Source organism: Eulemur rufifrons, chromosome 8 (assembly GCF_041146395.1).
Source record: "Eulemur rufifrons isolate Redbay chromosome 8, OSU_ERuf_1, whole genome shotgun sequence".
NCBI classification, from domain to species: Eukaryota; Metazoa; Chordata; class Mammalia; order Primates; family Lemuridae; genus Eulemur; species Eulemur rufifrons.
The window spans coordinates 83,299,079-83,320,245 of NC_090990.1; the positions used below are offsets into that span (position 1 = coordinate 83,299,079).

Below are 21,167 nucleotides of genomic sequence, written 5' to 3' on the forward strand. Positions count from 1 at the left end.
TATACTAGTTTACCAGAACTCTAGCCCCATTCCCTGTGCTGGTGCTAGGGTGGTTGAGTTTTATATGTATAACAAAGTCTTCAAAGTTTGATTCTAGGAGACTGAAGTGATTTTCAGACTCTACAACAAAAATTCTACCCTGAAAAGCAGCCAAGTGCAGAGTGGTTTGGTTGGGGAGAAGTATATTGCATGGGTCCCCTGCTCAAACCTGTTGGCAGAGCCCAAAGTACCTCTATAGAACTACTTGGGCTCTTTTGAATGGCTTAAAAGCATTAAAATTGTGATAATTCAGATGTACATATGGAAAATGTCCCTACATGCCATCTTTTATTTCACCTTCTTCATAGTGTCCTTATCAGTGTTGTGTCTGCAGGCTGCCCTTTGAAATATGCTCTGGTCCTCCTACCCACAGAGCCGTGGGCTGTGCTATTGTGTGGAAGTCAGGCTCCCTCCCTGTGGCCTTCTGTGGCAGTGTGGGCGGGGAGGGAGCCTGCCCTGAGCACCTGTCACTGCCAGCTAGGTGCTCAACCTACACATCGCCTTATCTCAGAAGAGGAAACAGACCGGCACCGTCCAGTAGACTAGCCACTGGCCATGTGTGGCTAGTTACCTTTACTTTCATTGCAATTAAAGTCAATCCAGTTCCTCAGTCATGCTAGCCACATTTCAAGTGCTTAGTAGCTTCATGCAGCTAGTGGCCACCCTGCTGGGTGTTGCGTGTATAGAACATGATCATCATTACAGAAAGTTCTCTTAGTGCTGGAACAGAGGTTAAGCAACATGTCCAAGGTCACACAGGGAGGGAAAGAGATGGGAAAGACTAACTCTTGTGGCCATTGTATTTTCAGTTTTGTTTTTGAGCAAATTCCAGGATGTTCTTTTCCGTTCATTTGTTCAAAAATAATATTGAGTACCTACTATGTGAGCCAGGCACTATTCTAGGGATACAGCATTGTATAAAACAATCAGTCCCTGCCCTGATGTAGTTTTCATTTCAGTGAGGGAAAACTAATAAAAAATATATGCCATGTAAACACAGTGAATTATACATCAGGAGGTGATGAGTATAATGGAAGACATTTCAAAATAAAACAGAATAAGGGAGATTTAGAAGTGCCTGAGGAAACAGTAGGTTTGTTGAAATTTTAAATAGGGTAGTCTGCAGAGGGAAAGACCAGTGCAAATGTCTGAAGGCAAAAGTGTGCCTGATGCATCCAGGGACAGTAAGGAGGCTGGGGGGCTTGGCTGGAGTGAAGCAAATCATGGGACATTAGTGGAAGATGAAGTCATAGTGGTGGGGAAGGAGGAAGATCACATGGGGCTTTGTAAGGACTCTGGCTTTGAATAAGACAGGAAGCCAAGAGGATTTTCAGCAAAAGGAGAACAGTCAAGCTTGCATTTTACTGGGATTCTTCTGGCTGCCATGTTGACAATAGGCTGTAGGGATGGAGGGAACAGAAGCACTTCCACTGCTATTGAGGGAATCCAGGAACAAGATGATGGCCATTTGGACCAGTTGCAGCTGGGATGATGAAAAATGTGGTCAGATTCTGTATCTATGTGTTTGAAGATGGAACCAACAAAAGATGCTGATGGATTGAATATGGGGTATGAGAGAGAGGGGTAAAGGATGACTCCAAGATTTTTGGCCTGAGCAACTGGAGTTTCCATCAGCTACAAGGAGAGCAGATTTGGGCCAGGTACAGTGGTTCATGCCTGTAATCCTAGCACTCTGGGAGGCCAAGGTGGGAGGATCTGTTGAGCTCAGGAGTTCAAGACCAGCCTGAGCAAGAGCGAGATCCTGTTTCTATTAAAAATAGAAAAAATTAGCCAGGCGGGGTGGCGCATGCCTGTAGTCCCTGCTACTCAGGAGGCTGAGGCAGGAGGATCGCTTGAGCCCAAGAGTTTGAGGTTGCTGTGAGCTAGGCTGACACCACGGCACTCTAGCCCAGGTGAGAGAGCAAGACTCTGTCTTAAAACAAAACAAAACAAAACAAAGCAAAACAAAAAATGCAGATTTGATATATCTTGGGGTCAGCAGAGGAACTCCAGCAATTCAATTTTTGTTAGTCTGATTTGTCTAATACACATCTAAATGGCAATGGCAGTGGGCAAATGGATATGTGGATCTGACGTTCAGGAGTAATTACTGGTCTGGAGATTTAAATATGGGGCCAAGGGAGGAACCAGCAGGATAAACGGAAGGACAGTCAGTGTTGGAGGAGGAGTCAAGGGAAGAAAGAGTTTTCTTCTTCCTTATGTTTCTTCTTCTTTCACTCTCTTCTTCCACCCCAAAGGCCGGAGCAGTAGCTGTTGGCGAGAAGGAGCAGGAGCCGAGGGCAGCTGGGCAGCAGAACTTGCCTCACCTGTCTGTGTGCCCTGCTGGCTCACCCTCCACTTTTATTCACACGCCTGGCAGCTAAGGGTGCTTAATAGGACGGGTGAGTTCATGCATCTGACCTGTGGCTTTTCTTAGTCTTTAAGAGTCTGCTATCTGTGGAGGAAAGTGGTAACACCCAGATGTGACGGGCTGAACGATGTCCACCCCCTAATTCACATGTTGAAGTCTAATTCTAGTAGTTTAGAATGTGACTGTCTTCGGAGATAGGGCCTGTGAAGAGGTGATTAAGTTAAAATGAAGTGATTATGGTGAGCCCTAAGACAATATGACTGTTGTCCTTCTAAAAAGAAGAGATTAGGGCACAGACATGCACAAAGGGAAGATAATGTGAAGATGCAGGGAAAAGACAGTCATCTATGAGCCAAGGAGAAAGGCCTCAGAAGATACCAGCCCTGCTGACACCTTAATCTTGGACTTCCAGCCTCAGAATTACAAGGAAATAAACTGTTGTTTGAGTCACTGTGGTATTTGTTACAGCAGCCCAACATACTAATACACCAGGAAAGAGACTTGAGATATCATCCTCTCTCTGCCCATCATTGCGTGTGTAGTCTCAAGGAGGATTGACTCCAAGGGGAAAAGAAAAGTTAAATTCTTGGCTTTGCTTTCCAAAGCATAGTCTTTAGAACCCAGGTTAGGGAGAATTATCTTTAAAGTGACGCCTTTAATTTTTAAGATTTGGTTCTCTTGGAAATCAAAAGGCTGAGCCCTGGTACTATGAACAATAACCAGAGAAGATAGACATAGACTATCCCATCCCTGCAGTCTGAATAAAGTCTGGGGGAGCAAGGGAACTTCAGAGAGAGAGCGCTTAGATTCTAAAGAGTTCCTGACAGGACCACACGTGACAGATGGTTGGGGCATGTGAAAGCAGAGGAGATTGTGCTGTTTCCAGGTAAAGCCAGTGTAACAGGCGCAAACCTCTGGGAGAGGTGGCCCTGCACCAGCAGGGGGCAGCAGCAGGAGAGCCAAAGCGAACCTGTGTTCCCACGGTGCAGGCGGGCCCCTGAAGCGTCCCCATATCCCTTGTGGACACAGCAGGCTAGACTAAAGCCCCGAGTCTGACAGGTCTGGCCATCCAATGAGGAGGAGCCAGACCTGGAACCGGATACGGGGACATGGATGTCAGCAGCAAATGCTGGAATCTGCACTGATGGCCAAAACCAGGTGTAAGAAATTGTCTGGATTCTTCCCCCGCAGGGCCAGAGCGTCCTCACCCTCACTGTCTCAAGCACAGACGCCACCTTGAAGAGAATGGGGGAGAGGAAAACCCTGAATTGACCGACAACATGCTGATGGAATGGAGTCCAGGCTGAACTGGCAAGACAGTGTTGTACCATTAGGTATGATGGCAACTGCAGGAATAAGTTCAGTTATTAAAAAATAATGCTATGGGGATAAGGGAGGAATGGGGAGTTATTAAGGGGTATAGTTTCAGTTTTACAAAATGAAAAAAGTTCTGGAGATGGATAGTGGTGATGGTTGTATAACAGTATGAATGTATTTAATACCACTGAACTGTGCCCTTAAAAATGATCAAGACGGTAAATTTTGTTCTATGTATCTTACCACGACTTTAAAAACTGGAAAAGAATATAATGCTATAAGGCTCGCCCACCTGAGGTTGTGGCTTCAGAAATTCATACCCATGACAACAGATAGGAGCCAAAGTGGAGCTAGGGTAAAGAGAGGATGAGTTGGGGGCTGGGAGACTGCTCAGGGAGGGCAAGGGCACCAGGAGATGGAGCTGGGAAGGCGAGGACGCCACTGTTTGCTTGGCGTCATTCTGGGCAACACCTCAAAACCAGGCACAAGCCTCTCAGTTACACACACACCACCTTTACCATCCTGCAATCACATCTCCCAGCCCAAAGGAATTATCTGATGGTTGGAGTCTAAATCTTTGCTTAAACAAACATTCCCACAAAGTTCAAGGAAAAGGATATTGGATAAGATAATTTTATTTCACAAGGCAAAGGGTTATGTAACACCCAACTGGATTCCATCTGAAGCATTAGAAGCCAGTTGTAGTAAACACATCTTACATATGTTCAGTGCCAGGCACAAGAACTGTTCTGCTTCCTTTAGACCTACTGCTTTTTATGGTGGCTTATGGTACCCATGCAACATGCAAGAGCAATGGTTTTCATGAAACTACCGTGCCTTATAGCTGTTGCCCCAAATCACCAGAAAACTTGAACTGTCTCAGTTAAACATCCCTTTAAATGCTGATAGAAGAAAAGAATATCTACTGTAATATGCAATCGTCTATACCCTCAGATTGCTATTCCTGCATAGTCAGATGGTGACCATGCACATTCTTTGGATGAATGAAAGCTTGGAAAGCAGAGAAGGCTGCCTGGGCACTGGCTGGCTGGCTCTGCCTTCAGTCTGCTCCACGCTGGACCCTGAACGTCTCCTTATTGCCTTTGCTGGTATAGCTTGGAGGCGTTTCATACCTTGGAGAGCTCGATGTCATAGGTGACCATGTTGAAGTTGTCCCAGGCAAAGAGCTTCTTCTCCAGGGGGTTGTAGTCGATCATGCTGCTGTACTTGTAGCGGTTCTTGAATGGGATGGCCAGGGTCTTGCTGCTCCCTGTGCCTGTGTCATAAGCGAAGTTGACCGTAGCGTCGGCGGAGGAGTAGCTGCTGACGGTGTACAGGGTGCCGCAGATGATGAAGGCGTTGGCCACCGACTGCTTGCGGATGTTAGTCTCCCAGGTTTGTTCAAGTTCCAGATTCTCTGGGTTCAGTCTGGAGAGGACGATGGCGCCTTTGGCCTCCTCAGTGCTGTAGATGACCCAGAGTCCACCCTCGTCCACAGCCAAGTCGATGTCTGTGTAGCCACCCCAAGAGTACGGGAACTGCCCGTGGTAGCCGGCTCCAGGGATGTCCCTCTCCGCCCTCACTGTCTCGGCATTCAGCTCGTACCTTACCACGGTTCTGGACCTGGCGCCCTGGAAATAGAGGCTCCCCTCGTACACCACGGCGCCTGTGCTCTCCAGCGGCCTGGGCAGCACGTGCACCTTCGAAGGGTAGCCCTGCGCGAACTGGCTCCGGAGGTCGTACTCGAACACCTGGCGCACATCCGTGCCCACCGTGTCGATCCTCCACGTGGTCTCCCGGGTGTAGGGGTGGGTGGGCTTGGGGTCTCGCATCCACACGCCGTACTTGCCGGTGATGGTTTCCGCTGTTCTCAGAGTGAGGGGCTCTCCTACCCAAACTAGTTCTCCGCATCCTAGTGAAGTTAAGAAAACAAAACACCACTTGTCCGTAGTCTGTCCAAATACAGTGACCCCGTGGAAGCACGGCAGGGCCGGCAGAGGCGAGGGCCCCGGAGACCGACCGTCTGGGTTTAAAGCCAGGCTGTGCGGCTCCCAGTAAGTTACTCAGCTCTCTACGTCTCAGTTTTCTCATTTGTAAAGGGGGATAATAATAGTGTTTTGGGGGCTGTTATACGTAATTATACACATTAAGTGCTTGGTATAGACCAAGTGTTATGTGATCCATCTGTGACTTGAATTAACGTCTACTCAGCACAAGTTGTGAGCCTGAAAGTTGCACGGGGGACTTCAGCTGCAGGCATAATTCTGCTTCAGCTGGGCAGGGACTCAGGGCTGTTCCGTATATTCCTCTGTGTGGCTTTCATGCCTGACTTATTTCATTATTAAAAAAATAGAAAAATAAGCTCATTATAAGAATAATTGACCTATGACAAAGTTTTTCAAGCCCTAACTGATGGGCCACATATTTCATAGATCATTTTAATACAATAAAGCCTGATTATAATTTTTTAAATGTAGTGAAGAAATGGTTGAAAATTTAGATTTCAGAGAATCATGTTTTAAATATTTCATAACCCCATTCAGTGTAAGTGGTGATTGTCAATAACATGGGTAGTCCAAGTTTCTGGAAGCCACAGTCTTAGTCTTAAAGGCAGACTTTCAGGAATGGGCAAATTGTACTTTTCCTAAGTGGCCAAAGTTCAGAAAACATACCTTTAGTGACAAATCACATGCTGAGATGGGGCATGGTGTACACCTGTCCCTAAGATAAAGCAATGAAGGAGCTACAGTAAAATGTAACTTCTCAGATATAGTTAATTCTGTGACAATCAAGTGGGTGAAATAAACACATCTCTCATCTTCGCCTGTTCAGCCCAGCCCAACCCAGCCTCCCATTTGTGGGTGGTAGGATGTACGGCTCTTGGCTCTTCGCTAGGGACAGGCTGATTCCTGCAGACCCGCCCTGGCAAGGGAACAGCGGGGGGTTCTGTTCTGCTCCCCCTCCCCTGCCTCTGCTCCCAGGGAAGTTACTAGTTTCCCTCCTGGGCGAGCGTTTACTCTTTACTGACTCCGAACACAGAACTAGACATGGATAAAGACCACATGGGCACAAAAGGGAAGAAAGCTAACTTCATACCATCATCTCCCTCTTCATTCCTGGGATGGCCAGAGGGACTCTCCTTCAAGATTCGGGAAGCAGGAACCTCAGTTAACTCTGACTTCAGTTCCTGGAAGGCCAAAGTGTCCAGATTCCATTTAGAAACTGTATCGAAAGAAAGAGACAAATTGTACTGTGAAAAAAAAAATGGCCCAAGGCTCGACTATGTTGAGTATGGCATTTAAACAGGCGTCACCAAAGACATCATGCTTGAGATTTGCTGTAAAACAAGAGTGAGTGGGGTGGAGGACGGGGAAGGGAAGATAAAACAGGATTGGACTAGCATCTTTTTAGATGTCTGAATTTCAGCAATTAAAAATTCAGTGCATGGCTGGGCGCAGTGGCTCACTAGGATGACCAGTGTAATCCTAGCACTTTGGGAGGCTGAGGCAGGAGGATCACTTGAGGTCAGGAATTCGAGACCAGCCTGAGCAAGAGCAAGACCCCATCTCTACCAAAAATAGAAAGAAATTAGCTGGGCAACTAAAAATAGAAACAAAAAATTAGCCAGGCATGGTGACGCACACCTGTAGTCCCAGCTCCTCAGGAGGCTGAGGCAGGAGGATGGCTTGAGCCTGGGAGTTTGAGGTTGCTGTGAGCTAGGCTGACACCAGGTTACTCACTCTAGCCCAGGCAACAAAGTGAAATTCTGTCTCAAAAAAAAAAAAAAAAATTCAGTGCATAACTTAAAGTTTTTGTCCTTGTCATATGCAAGCACTCCTATAAGAAGTAACATACTGAGCTTTGCATGCTCAGTTGAAATATTCTGTCAGATTCCTCTCACTTTTGCATAAGGAAGAGTGGGCGTGTGCAGGGTTCCTACAGGAGTTCAGGGGAGAGTGTAGGTGACGTTGGTGAGAAAGTAAGCGTTCAGTGTCACACACATCTGCATTGCTGAGGACTGTGGCCTTACGGCAGTTGTTGAATACGAGGATGAAGCAGTAGCCACAAAGAACAGGCTTGGCGTTTTCAGACGTGGGTTTGACTATTCAGGTATGGTGAGGCCGACAGCTCAGGAGACAACTACCACTGAAAAGACAGTTTGAGGCAAAACTGCGGAGACAGTAAAAAGATAGTGATTGCTGGCGGGGAAAGGATGAACAGGCAGAGTACAGAGGGCTTTCAGGGCAATGAAAATACACTGATACTCTAATGGTGGATACACAGCATTGCATATTTATCCAAACCCAAAGAATGAACAATAGCAAAAGTGAACCCAATTGTAAACTATGGACTCTGCGTGATTATGGTGCGTGGAAGTAGGTTCACCGATTGTGGCAAGCGTGCTGCTCTGGTGGGGGGATGCTGTTGGTAGTGGGGGTGGCTGTGTGCCGGGGGCAGGGGCACATGGGAAATCCCTGTACCTTCCTCTCCATTTTGCTGTGAGCCTAAAACTGCTCTTTAAAAAAGCCTTAAAAATATTTAGCTTGCTGTACTCACAGATTGCAAAAGGAGGTGGGTGCACCAAGCCCTGGGGGCCACGTGGGGAAGCGCCAGGGTTGCTCAGGCAGCAGAGGGAGCCAGGAGAAGATGTGGGCAAAGCCTTTGTTTTTCCCGCAGGAAGGTACAGGGGAGGAAAGGTAGGCAGGCTTAGGATTGGCGAGTTTGAAGAATTTCAGCAGGCTCTGGGCAGACAGGCTGTCTTTGGTTGTCTGGTGTGGCCAGGCGGGTGTCTGGTACTTGAGGTGATTAGGCCGGTGGGATAGTGGCCTTGAGTTTGAAAGAGAGAGAAGAGGTGGGGTTGTGGGCTCTGGATTGAGTGGTTTGCATAGGAAAGGAACACTCACAGTTGAGTCCTTCATTATCTGTAGAAATCCGCTGGCCCTGGGAGGGACAGGCCCTCCAGTGTCATCAGAGCCCGGATGGTGCGCATCAGAACAAAAAGACATGCTTACTTAGCAATGGGCCTTTTCTCTTGCTGCAACTGTCAATCAGTTTATGCCCCTTGAGTGACGTGGCTCCCAGATCAGATTTCTCAGGTGTCCGGGACAACAGGAGGGAAGTTGGTGCCTCACCTGAGCCTAGACTCCCACACAGCTGAAGTCAGGAAGACGTTTTGTGCCTCGTACCATTTGTTGGCTCAACTCCCTTGAATGTAGGTTTCAGGTACAGAGGATCACAGTGACACACTTAACCCTTCTGGGTGTACCATGTTCCATCAGTCTTAAGCCACACATTCTTTCACATTTGCCCATCTTCGAAATCAGGGTGGCCTCTTAGAGTTTCTGGGATTCAGCTTTGAAGAATTACAGTACTATGATGATTACAACTGCCCAGCTACCGTCCCTCCTCCCCACCCCACCCGCCTGTGTGTGGCTGCAGCTGTTCAACTAGCCCCCGTAAGAGCATGACTGCCCTGCAGCAGGTGGGACCTCCCTCCCCTGGGATACCCCTTAGTCTAGAGTGGGCCATGCAAGCCATTAGGCCCCTAAGCCACAATGTGGAGCCAACTGAGGACATCCTTGCCGTGCATCCCAGTGGGACTTCTCCACCCATGGAGTCAGCGCCGCTGGAGGCCCCGTTAAGTGCCAGGCTGTGCTAGGCGCTGGAGACAAAGGTGAATAAGACACGGTTGGTCCGTGCCCTTGAGAAACTCATACTTTGGCGAAGTCCTCTTAGCTGAGGAGTACCACGGGTTCATTCCAGCCTGCTTTGCAAACCAGAGTCTCTCGGACAATCCAAATGGGCTCTGGAGGGTCCTGGAAAGTCTGTTTAGTTCTCCAACCAGGGTACCCAGGGCAGAGACCGACCCACTAGGGCAGAGGGAGGTTCCCTAGAGCAACCTGGGACCTGTACCAGCTGCCTCCCTTCTCCCCCAGCACAGGCAACCACACACCTTTGCCAGGGAATTGGTGCTGCCCTGTGGGTGGCATGGGAGAGGGACAGTGAGCCCGAGCTTCCCTGCTCTGTGCTGCCAGGGAGAGCTAAGAGAGGGAAACTCCCTTCCTATACCAGGGGATGCCACAGCTATTTGTAACTACCCTCTCTGTCTTTGCCCTCCCATTGCCACGCCCTCTCTCGTGGGCCTAAAACACAGTGACGGGCCTCGGACCCCTGGCTGTCAGGAGCAGCCCACCCCTGCCTTGCCCATGCGACCTCCTGCATTGAGCAGAGGCTCCTACAGTGTGGCAAACCCTTGCCAGGGCAATTTCCCAAAATCAGATCATTAAGCATATTCCTTGAGATTAGCTGCTTTCCTTTCATTTGTACCTTTTTGTTCTTTTCGTAGTCACTGACATTTATTGGGTGTGTACTATGTCATTTGTACCTTTTCTTGGACCATTGCAGACTATTCCTCAGGACAATTTAAACTTCTTTTCTTCAGTCATCTCAGTTAACTCTCAGAATATAGGAGCTGGTTTCGGGCAAGGTGAGGTGAGAGAAATACTGCGGTGGCACCTGCACATCTTCCCCCAGCTCCCTGCCCTTCAGCTGGGGGACTCATGGTTGCCACACGAGGGTCACTGTGAGCCACCCCTCCCCGCATCCGGCCCCTTCCTCTGTGTATCTGGTACAAAGTATTTCATTCTGTGAATGTAGCTAGGATGGTTATTTAATTTAGCAACGTGCTGAGAAAACTATGCATATGAAGAAAAGTAGGGGTACATGCCTACAGGTCAGAGAGAAGGAAATTAAGAGTGTCCTCTTTAGCCACAGAGGGAATAAAGACATTGGAAACAAACACACATATAAAAACACAGGCATTGCACAGGCGACTTCCTTGCAAATAGCTGAAGTATGTTCTGGCACTGAAATACTGAAAAAACTCATTTTTGTGAAAAGGGATGATTCACAGGCATTTATAGCTCTTTTCACATTTCAAAGGATTTTTTATGTAAATTTTTATGTGATGTGGTGCCTGCAAAGTTTCAGAGAAGCAGAATGAGGTTTCAGGACTGTATTCCATACCAAATACAATTTAGTTATTACCTATTGGGAGCCAGGTGCTGTGCTAGGAGCTTGCTATTCATCACTTGTCCACATAACAGTCCTGAAAGTGAACATTATTCTCCACTTTTGCAAATGAGGAAACTGAGGTTCAGAGAGGTTAAGTCACTTGCCCACAGCTAAGTGGAGGGGCCAGGGAGTTGAACCTATGTCTTCCGAGGCCGTGGCAGCTGTGACCTCTTCTACCCTGTGGTGGGGAGGAGTGTCGGTCATAAATGTGTCGCTCTCAGGGCTGAGTGCACCCTTTCATGTACACTGTCTGGAAAACACGACATTGCTCCTTTGGAGTGAGCACAGCGCTGAGCTATCTCAGTAGAGGGCACCGGAGGGACAGTGTGGGAGAAAGAAGTTTTCTCCTGCAGTTTTCCTGCCCCGGTCTGGTCAGCTGTGTGGTGTGAGGACATTCAGTGGAGTCCTGCCCCAGCCACAGACCCAGGATGAGAGTCTCCTGTGGCCTCGCAGCCTCCACCTGGCCATAACCTTTCCACGGCCCTCTCACCAAGGAAACCAGAGTCCTGCGCAGGGACCACAGTGCTCTGACGGCCTCCTGCCTGCGCCTGCACGTGACGCCCACCGTGTCCCCACCCCAGGTTGCCAGGCGCCCTCCCCACCTGTGCTTGGGAGGTGGCCTGTTGCAGTGGCACACCAGCCCAGGCCTGGGCAAATCAGCCACCTTCTCTGCTGTCTGAGGGCTGAACCCCTTCCAAGTCTGTCCTTCTTCCAGTACCCTCCCTCAGCCCTAGGGTTCCATATGGAGTTTACTTACATCTTCGAGTTGCTCTTTTATCATTGTTAGTAATTTTTTAGATTTCTTTGAGATAGGGTCTCACTCTGTCGCCCTGGCTAGAGTGCCGTGGCCTCATGATAGCTCACTGCAACCTCATACTGCTAGGCTCAAGCAATCCTCTGCCTCGGCCTCCCAGAGTGCTAGGATTATAGGCATGAGCCACCGCGCCAGCCCCTAGTTAATGATTCTCTATAGTAAACTTCCCTGGCTTAACCTTCTGTGTGGTTTCTATCTCCTAATTGAAACTTGACTGCCACTGGAGGCTTTCCAAGAGCCTTGAAGATGCTGCTCAGCACTTTGGGGGGTGACCCACTCCTGGCGCTGAGTGAGGGTCCCAGTGGTGGCCAATAAACATGCAGCTCCCGGGCTGTGCACCCGGGGAGCCCAGGGTTCCCATTAGCTCTTCCTTTGCCACTGCCACAGAAGAGGTGGCACAGGTGCCTGGCTGGTGCCGAGTTCCTTGCCTGGTCCCAGCCCGGCCCTCAGGGCTCTGAGCAAGAAGCCTACAGCTCCCGCTGTCTCTCTCCCCCTCTCTTCCCTCACTGGTCGCAGGAGCCACGCCTCATGTGCTTTCCGTGGGGTAAGCAAGAACCACAATAAAACAAAATGTCAGGCAGTGACTTCCAGAATGACTGCAGGGCCAATTCCCAGTTGGCAAGTGGGATGGTTGAGTTAGGAGCCTGCTGGCTCCTGCTTGGTCATGTCAGCCAGGAGCATCTGGCAACAGTCAGACTCCCAGAGTGGAGCCGTCTGGCACGAGGACTGGAGCCTGCAGTGGAGGGGAGGGTGCGAGGCCCAAGGGCAGGAGAGCAGTCATGTGAGGGAGCCAGAAATGACAGCTGCCTAGTTCGGCCCTGCCATTTGCCAGCTGCGTGACTTTGGGCAAATGACTCCACCTCTCTGAGCCCCAGTATACTGAGCTGCACAAATGTCTAAGGTCATTTTGAAGATTGCATACAAAACTATAAATGAAATAGTCCTCAGCATAGATGTGACAAAACTAAAATTTCTCTGGAAGATTTCAAAATCACTAACATTTCATTTTGAATGTGGAAGAAAAAAAGATCATGAAAATATTAAGGACTATATTATGTCCGATAACCTTTTTAGGGCTTTTAGTTTTAAAACTTTTTTATATTAAAATTCAGTTCTACGATTCAAAGGTTCATGTCTATTACAAAATTCTGGAAATTTTCTGCATGACCTGCCCTTCTGCTTTATAGGCTCATATTCTAGAGAGCTCAACCTAGAAACTGAATTTATTAACTCACTTGCCTAGACACACACACACACACACACACACACTACATATTTAGGCAAATGACATAGTAATGAATTTTGTAGATATTTTCTATCACTGTCCAAAAAGTTCAGTCCGTATTACGTAAATGAAGAGAATGAAGGAAAAGAAGGATGCCAACCTATCTCCAGGCTGTCACAAACACTCTAGGAGAGTGAAGATCAGCTAATAGACTATTGTCCTGCATGCTGTTCTAACAGACGCCATCTCTAGAATCAATATGTGTTATACAAACATTATGTACATGTTGACATTTTGACCACTGAATGACATTTTAAAACAATAGTGGCACTCAAGCAAAAGCAGCCCTTTGTGGTTATAATCTATTTACCAGGGCGGCCACTCTGTGCCCAGCACCGTGCTGATGCTAATCTGCATAATCACCTGGTGAGGGATCATCATTGCGTCCTGCTGTGGGTGAGCAAGGGAATCTCCAGCCCTTCTGCTGCACACCTCTGGCGCCCCTTCCGCCCCTCTGCACATCCTGCCCCCCTTTTCCCAGTCGTTGCTATGCAACCTGCCTCTTGCAGTGATCACCTGCAGGGACCTCACTTCAGCCACCCTGACCCAGCTTCTCTGACTTTCTGCATAGAAAGTCTGCAAGAACCAGCCTGCGATATACCCCATGGGATAGCCCCTGGCCAGCAGGGTATCAGCTTCATAGATAAATGGTCCCCTCTTCTTTTGCATTCTACACAGCCCCTCTGAAGGGCTTGGTGGGATGGAACCTCTACTGCCAACTGTGGTGACCAACTTGAGAAGCATCCCCCTGCAACCCTGCTGGCTTTCCTTCCTTCCCTGTCTCACTCTCCCCAGTTCTCTTCCCTAGGGTCATGGCCCATATAAAACACCTGCTCACAAGCCCTCGTCCCTGCCTCTCTTCCATGGGGGCGGCCAATCCAAGCCAAGGGCTAAATAAAGGAGAAAGTGGGGCTTCCCTTGTGACAGGAATAACCAACTCTAACTTATCTTTTGGTAAATTTGAACTATAGATGGGGTAAGGAAAAACCTTCCTTCTCTTCATCCACTCAGCCTCACTAAACCTCTCCCCAACCCTCTACACCCCAGTTCTTGCCACTCCTGCATAAGAGCACACCTACATTTACATCCCAGTTTCCCTGAGTATCCCTATCCCCAAATCTAGGACCTTGAAGCATGTCTTTTGTTCTAAGCATTTTTCCTTTCTTTCTTTCTTTTTTTTTTTTGGCGCAGAATGAGGAGCAATGTTCCAAGCATTTCTATACCTTTCTGTCTTTTATCTTTAGGGTCTATACACTAAAAGGTCAGCTGGGGGTCTGAAGGTTACTGAACTTCAGGGGGAGAGGCCAGAATTCTAGTCCTGGCTCTGCCACTAATGGACTAGGTGGCCCTGGTCTAGCTGAGTAATTTTTCTGGGCCTCAGTTTCCACATCTGCAAATATGAGCCAGTGGTACCAGATGCTTGTGGGGTCCCTTTTCAGTTCTACATTCTTGTACTAATGTAATTTCCTGCTCATGAAAATGATCCACTACTAGAAAACAACTTCCAAGTTTGGAGTTCATTATAATGAGATATTGCCCTTATTTCAAAAGCAGAGTAGCTGGAAAGGAGAAAAAGAAATATAAAATTAGAGAACATATCTAATAAATTCCCAAAGACGTACTAAATGACCACAAGACAATAAAAAGCAAAAAAGTAGTTGCCTCTATTTTCATACACAGACACACACACACACACACACACACACACACGGGTTTTTTTCTTGAGAATGTAACTTTATTCCGTCAACAGTCTGGAATACGTAATGCTTCCTAACACTTCTGGTACTGATGATTCTTTCATTTATTTGTCTTCGCAGACTCAGGTTCAAATCTCAGGCCCCACCATTGACCCCTGTGCAGCCTTTGGCCCCTGACCATCTTAGGATCTCACTTACCTTCGTTGTAAAATTCCGAGTTGGATCTCTTCCAATTCTAACGAGCTAGGATTTAAAGAATCCCTTACATCTAATAGTTACTTCATTTGAACCCCACAAAAATTATTATTCACATCTAGCATTTTCTTTATCATATTATGGACAAGAAATTAAGGTGCAGAGGATTCAATAACTTGACCAAGGTCATACCCAGGCATTAGCTCTTAGGTTGTCTAGACTCATATCTATGTAGATCTTGCCTTTCATGCAGGGAGGCTTTTTAAAGAAAATATGTTCCCATAATTTTATTTTATTTTTTTTTTTTGGAGACAGAATCTCACTCTGTCACCCCAGGTCATCATAGCTCACTACCACCTCAAACTCCTGGGCTCAAGCAATCCTCCTGCCTCAACCTCCTGAGTAGCTGGAAGTGGCTGGGACTACAGGCGCGCACCACGATGCCCAGCTAATTTTTCTATCTTTAGTAGAGATGGGAGCTTGCTCTTGCTCAGGCTGGTCTTGAACTCCTGACCTCAAGCGATCCTACCACCTCGGCCTCCCAGAGTGCTAGGATTACAGGCATGAACCACTGCACCTGGCCTCCATAGTTTTATTTTAAAGATTTTCAAACCTATAGAAAAATTGAAAGAATAGTACGGTAAATTCCACATACTCTGCTCACTTAGATCATTCACTAATTGTTTAATATTTTGCCACATTTGTTTTACTTTTCTTTTTCTCACTTTCTATATTTTTACAGTCTTTGCTCAACCACTTGAAAGCACATTGCAGACATCCTGATGCCTCACCCCTAAGTCCTTGAGCATCTGCTTATAACAAGGGCATTCTCTTTTGTAACCACAATACCATTATCTCACCCAAGAAACTGAACATGAATATAATAACATAATCCAATGAGCAGTCTATATTCAAATGTCCTCAATTATCCCAAACCTGTCCCTCGTAATTTTTTTCCCTTGGATGAAGGAGTCAATCAAGGATCACGCACCCCGTTTGGCTAACACGTCTCTTTTAGTCTAGAGAAAGCCCTTTCTCCACTTCTTTTTTCTTTCTATCTTGACATTGACATCTTTGGCAAGTCCAGACTCCTCTAACTGTCCCATAACTGGATTCACTTGCTTGTTTCCTCATGATTAGAAAACTTATTCAATGGCAAATATTTGGGAGCACATTTTCACAAACAGTGACATAAAAATGGTGTTCTCCGCTAATGAGAACAGTGTGCCTTCTCCCCAACACACACACACACACACACACACACACGCACACACTCACCTTCAAGCAAGCAGGCAGGGAACAGGGTGAACAGAAGAGCATCTCAGAAAAAGTCACCTTAAGAAGTTGTCTGGTGACTTAAAAGCAGAGGTTCTCAGATTGGACAAAAAGTAGAAAAACTTCCAAAACAACAAATCGAGGGAACTGACAAAGAGTTGTCACTTCTTTATTTTGCAAAGGAAGGACATTAAAAAAACAAAAACCACTTATAATCATAAATCTATTGTCATTTCATAAGTAGAGGCCATTTTAACACCAAAAGGTAGAACAGTCTCTGAGCAAAGATTTGAAACAGGATAGTTTTTCCAAAAGGACAGTTGGTAACTTTCTACTGATCATATACATATACATCTCACCTGATCCTTATATGTCTCCTTTGGCTATGGACGGTGCAAACTCTCTCATGCATGGGTAGGCACAAGAACTCGGAATCACTAACCTAAACAAAGCTATCCGGAGCTAGATTACTAATAATATTTGAAAGTGATTTCTTTATGATCCTTCATTCATCTGTCTTGTGCTAGATGTGCAGTCTCTGGGAGAAAGGAGAGGGCGGGCAGGGAGGTCAAGGGCACCATGAACCATGTTTCCTGCTGAACTCAGAGCCCCTCCACTTCTCATTCTTACCTTCCCTGGAGCCTGGTGGCACATCCTGAGTGGTGTCTCCGGTCTGAGGACACTGGCCCCTTCTCAGCCTTGCTATCTCCTGGCTGCTGCTTTCCAACCTCCTGGCCAGATCCTCAATCTCTTGCCTCAGTCGCTTCTTCTCTTCCTCCAGGACAGACTTGTCTCGGAGGAGGTTGCTATAGGCAGTCTCCAGCTCCCTGGTTTGGGTTTCCAGCTGGTCCCGCTCCCTTCTCAGGGTGCTCATCTCCTTCTGCAGCCCCTCATGGGTCTCCTGGGGCCCAGCAGCCTGGCCCAGGGTCAGGTGGTGGAGGCGGCTTTCCAGGGAGCGGAGCCAAGCTTTGGTGGACTCCAGGTCTGCGCGCTGGCTGCTGCTGTCTCTCTGCAGGTCATGAATGACTGACATGGCCTGGCCCTGCTCGGGGCAGCTGGATTCATTGGGGCTGGCCACAATGAAGGTGTACTGGCATCGGCCACCCCGGTCGTTGGCCTTCCGGAGCTGTGCCGTCCTTGCTCCCACGCCCCATACCAGGCAGGCCAGAAGCAGCAGCTGGACAGCTGGCATCTTGTGCACAGAAGAACCTCAGTGCAGAGGCTGGGTGAGGCTTCCTCTGGAAAGCTCCGCTGCACTGCGAGGTGTCTGGGTGGGTGGCCCTGCTGGCTCCAGAGAGGTTTATATATACTGGGGAGCCAGCCCTGCGTAGGGGGAGAAAGAGGCGGCCACGTGAGGCTGGGTGGGGTGGGGCTGTGCACAGGGGGGTTGCCTCCACACTGCCAGCATGATTCTTAGAAAATAACCTTCCAGAATTCTGTTTAGAATTTCTTTTTAAAAAGGATGTCCCTCTTTATGCACCCCACACCCCAATAATCGTCCCTATGCCCCCACCCGGTTTTGCACACACACACTTACACATGCCCACCTCATCCAACAGGACTATTTGTGTGCTGATTTCAACAAGGATATATTTCTAGCTTATGTTTCCATTCACTCTGCAAACTTCATTGAGAACCTGCTCTGTGCCAGGCAGTGCTCTGGGAACTGGGGATATAAACGTGCCTAAGACAGAGTTCTGTCCCTGTAACAGGGACAGAGACAAATAACAGCCAGCCACCCCACCAAGCCTCAGGGAGCAGCATTCCTATAGAAGCAGTTGAAAGCAAAATTCTTCCCTCACCCTTGGCTTTCAAATAAGCGCAGGTATATCTTTGAGAGAACTTTCTAATTTCAGTCTTGCATCTTAGCACCAATGTCAGGGTTACCCTCTAGGCCAGGTCTTACTCTGTGCACATGCCGTGAACCTCACTGGTGAAACCTATGAACCCGTCTCAGAAAGATGTTTTCAACTGGATATAAAATATGTAAGATTACAGAGGAAACACATGACATTGAAATTATTAAAATATTTAAAAATTTGAAATAAACATGTATGGCTTTATTAACACATTAAAAACAAGATCTAACGGGGGTCTAATTTCATAGTAGTTTGGAGTGTAAATATTTCATGATATCTGCAACAACTATGATGTATTATAATATAAAATGTCTGTGATTTCTCTTAGTAGGGACAAAATCACAGGTATTTTTAGTACAATGTCGAGTTTATGGCTTATATCCATAATGGAGAATGAAATGTAAAATTCAGTTAGAAGGTAGTGAAAATAAAAATGTTATTTTTTCCTATCCAGATTCACAGGCTTTCTGGCACATAGATTAATAACTCCCGCTTTACATTAATAAGCCTAGGAGAAGAAAAAAAAATAGCAAAAATACCAAGAACTGTAGGAGTTTGTGCAAATCAAAATGTGGGTGGTAGCCCCATCAGTAAAATAATGTTTGCATTTGAGCAATTATATGTTGTCAATACTAATAACATCTTCTATACTCGTGAAGTAAATATTTTAGATGTGCCCTGGCAGACTCACCTCCAGAATGGAAAAACACGGTTTGCTCCAAAGATCCTATTCTTGTTTGATTGGTTCTAAAGTTAAGCCTGAACTTGAGACACTTACAAACAGGTGTCTTTTTACAGCTGACTAAAGGGTACTGTGCTCAGCTCCTGCATCAGATAGCTAGCAATCCCTTCTCGGCCTTTGGGCTAAGTTCAAGTGTACCTGAATCAGATAGCAAACATCACTGGAATGATTTTTTTTTTAAATATATCATATAGTCAGCAAGAACTAAGTTAGAATCTGTTCAGCTTTACTCTTAGGAATGTTTTCTTTCTGTTAAAAGGGCTGAGATCATCCCCTCTGCTGCTAACTCCGTGGAGGAAAAGAGTTCCCGGAAAGAGAAATATAAGTCCTCTTACAGTCTCCGGTTGTGACTTGTGACTTGCTCAGGAGTGCTCTGCTTGTAAAGGAAGAACAGAGCGCTAGAAATCAGGTCTCTTGACTTCTTTTGAATTGATTTTCTGTCCACAATACAGTCCTGCCTCCTAGAACCCAGAATCACGCAATCCAGAATTGCTGTGGCCTTTCCCGTCAGTTCCCGCTGCCTTGTAACTAATCTTTGTCTTTTCCGCCCATATGCTTTCCCTCTGTTTTTCTTCATGTCCCCTGAGCTGTTCCCCTAAGCGAGCTCTGTGGCATGCATCCGCAGTCACTGCTGAGCTATGTGGGTGTGGTCAGGGTGAGAAGGTTAACAATCCCTGGCATTTTTCACTTGCTCCAGCCCAGTTTTCAAATGCCAGGCAAAAGCTACCACCGGTCATTCTTTACGTTCTTCGCGGTTCCTGGCAAAGACCATAGGACATGCTTAGGGGGAGGAAGTGTAGCTGTTTGGTTCATTGAGTTTCCTCAGTCCTTGGGGCTCACCGTCATTTCCCCAAACCCAGGCTCTGCCGTGGTCGGCAGGGGCTGACGGGGCTCCCCGTTCTGCCCGCAGCGGCTGCCCCATCCCATCCCCACCCCACGCCCGCTCCGCTGCCCCAGCTCTCCTCCTGCCCACTCCCAGCTCCTCCCTCTCAAATGCCATCACAGGGAAGTGGTCACAGGACACTAGAGACACAAGGGCTCTTACAGATGAGAAAAAGACAGCCCAAGGAGGGAGAGGGACTTGCCGGGGGTCACACAGCCAAGGCATGCAGAACCAGGAAGAAAACTGAGTCTCCTAATTCTGAGGTTTGTCACCTTCTCGCGTGAGCCAAGTCCACCAAAGTGCCCAGTAGTTGCCCAGAAGACATAAAAGACTCCAGTCACTTCTTCCATGAATTAACGCTCTAGGAAATGAGCTCGCTTCCTAGATTCCCATTAAATAAAGGCTTTCAGTGAGCAAAACTCATGTACACCCTGGAGTTTTTAGCAGCTAACTTTATGAATCTGCATCCTTTCATGAAATACACTTATTCTCCTGAAAGCGGAGAAAAGGGCTCACGGGAAGCAACAGGAAACTCCCAGCCCCCCTGAACAGCACTAAGCATCCGGGCAGCTCCAGCCTGCCCTTTTCACCTTCCTGCGCTCAGCGCCAGCATCTCCCCTCCCTGCGGTCCCCACCTCCTGGAATTCTCCTGGCCGTGGAAACCCCTTTCTCTCCGAGGAAACACTGTCCACACCAGATTCTCCGTTAGCCTAGGTTCCATCGCCATTTCCTCTCTGGAGCCTGGAGCCAGGGAGTCGCCAGCTCCGATGTGCCAGGAAGATGCTCGGGGAGGGGGAGGGGGGGCGCGCGCCAGGCCAGCTGCAGCGCTTGATGTTGGAACAGGCTCCGGGCACAGTGCAGGCAGCAGGGGGCGCTAGTGAGGCGGGACTCTTAAGGGGAGTCCTGCACAATTATTCCGGCTCGTGTTTATTTCCCTTCTTTTAGCACTGTGCTTAACCTGGCTGGCTACTGAATTTCTTATGCAGGTCTTCCGTGAGACTGACTGCTTTCCTCACCATTCTGTCCCCAGTTTCTGGCAGATATAAGCGCCCCGTAAATTTTCAATGGATGTATGGATGGATGAATGAATCACACAGAAATAGAAAGCAAAAGCGCCCTAAGGAATGACAACAAAGCACCGAGTGGCACCAGCTTGTAGGCTGCTCAGGACACTCCCATCACCTCCCTGGTATCTGTCTGCTTGTCTGTCCCAGCTGGAGAGGAAACCTGGGGTGAGCAGGAGGGGTGCTTCAAGGGATTTGTTTTGGGGGCACACCCTTCTCCACTAAACACACACAGCCCCACATGAAATTATTTTATGTATACCTTTATTTCACTAAGGATGAGGAGGCTTGTGTAAAAACATAGTGAATAAAAAGTTACTTTAAAGCATGAAAGTGAGGACAAGGGAAGGGCCTGATGAGGACAAGCAGTCCTGGACTGGGCAGCTCTGGGCATCATCCCCTGGAATTGTGAGAGCATTTGTCACGTCCCTGCTGGTTTAGTAAATCTTTCAAATTCTTCATGATTAAGCACCAACTATGTGCTTGGGCTGTGCAGCACGCACGCACATATGTGCAAGACACAGCCCCCCACCCCTGCCCCAAGGAGCTTCC

At 47.6% G+C, this 21,167-nt stretch overlaps 1 protein-coding gene across 1 annotated transcript; it reads right to left on the minus strand.

Annotated features, from left to right (window-relative positions):
- Window positions 1-4,346: 4,346 nt before the first annotated feature.
- MYOC (myocilin) lies at window positions 4,347-17,358 on the minus strand. The gene is made up of 3 exons (XM_069478336.1): window positions 16,698-17,358; window positions 6,824-6,949; window positions 4,347-5,639 (listed from the first exon to the last, which is right to left on the minus strand). The coding sequence occupies exons 1-3, from the start codon at window positions 17,257-17,259 to the stop codon at window positions 4,855-4,857; spliced, it is 1,473 nt and encodes a 490-aa protein (XP_069334437.1). The 5' UTR covers window positions 17,260-17,358; the 3' UTR covers window positions 4,347-4,854.
- Between the last annotated feature and the right edge of the window lie 3,809 nt (window positions 17,359-21,167).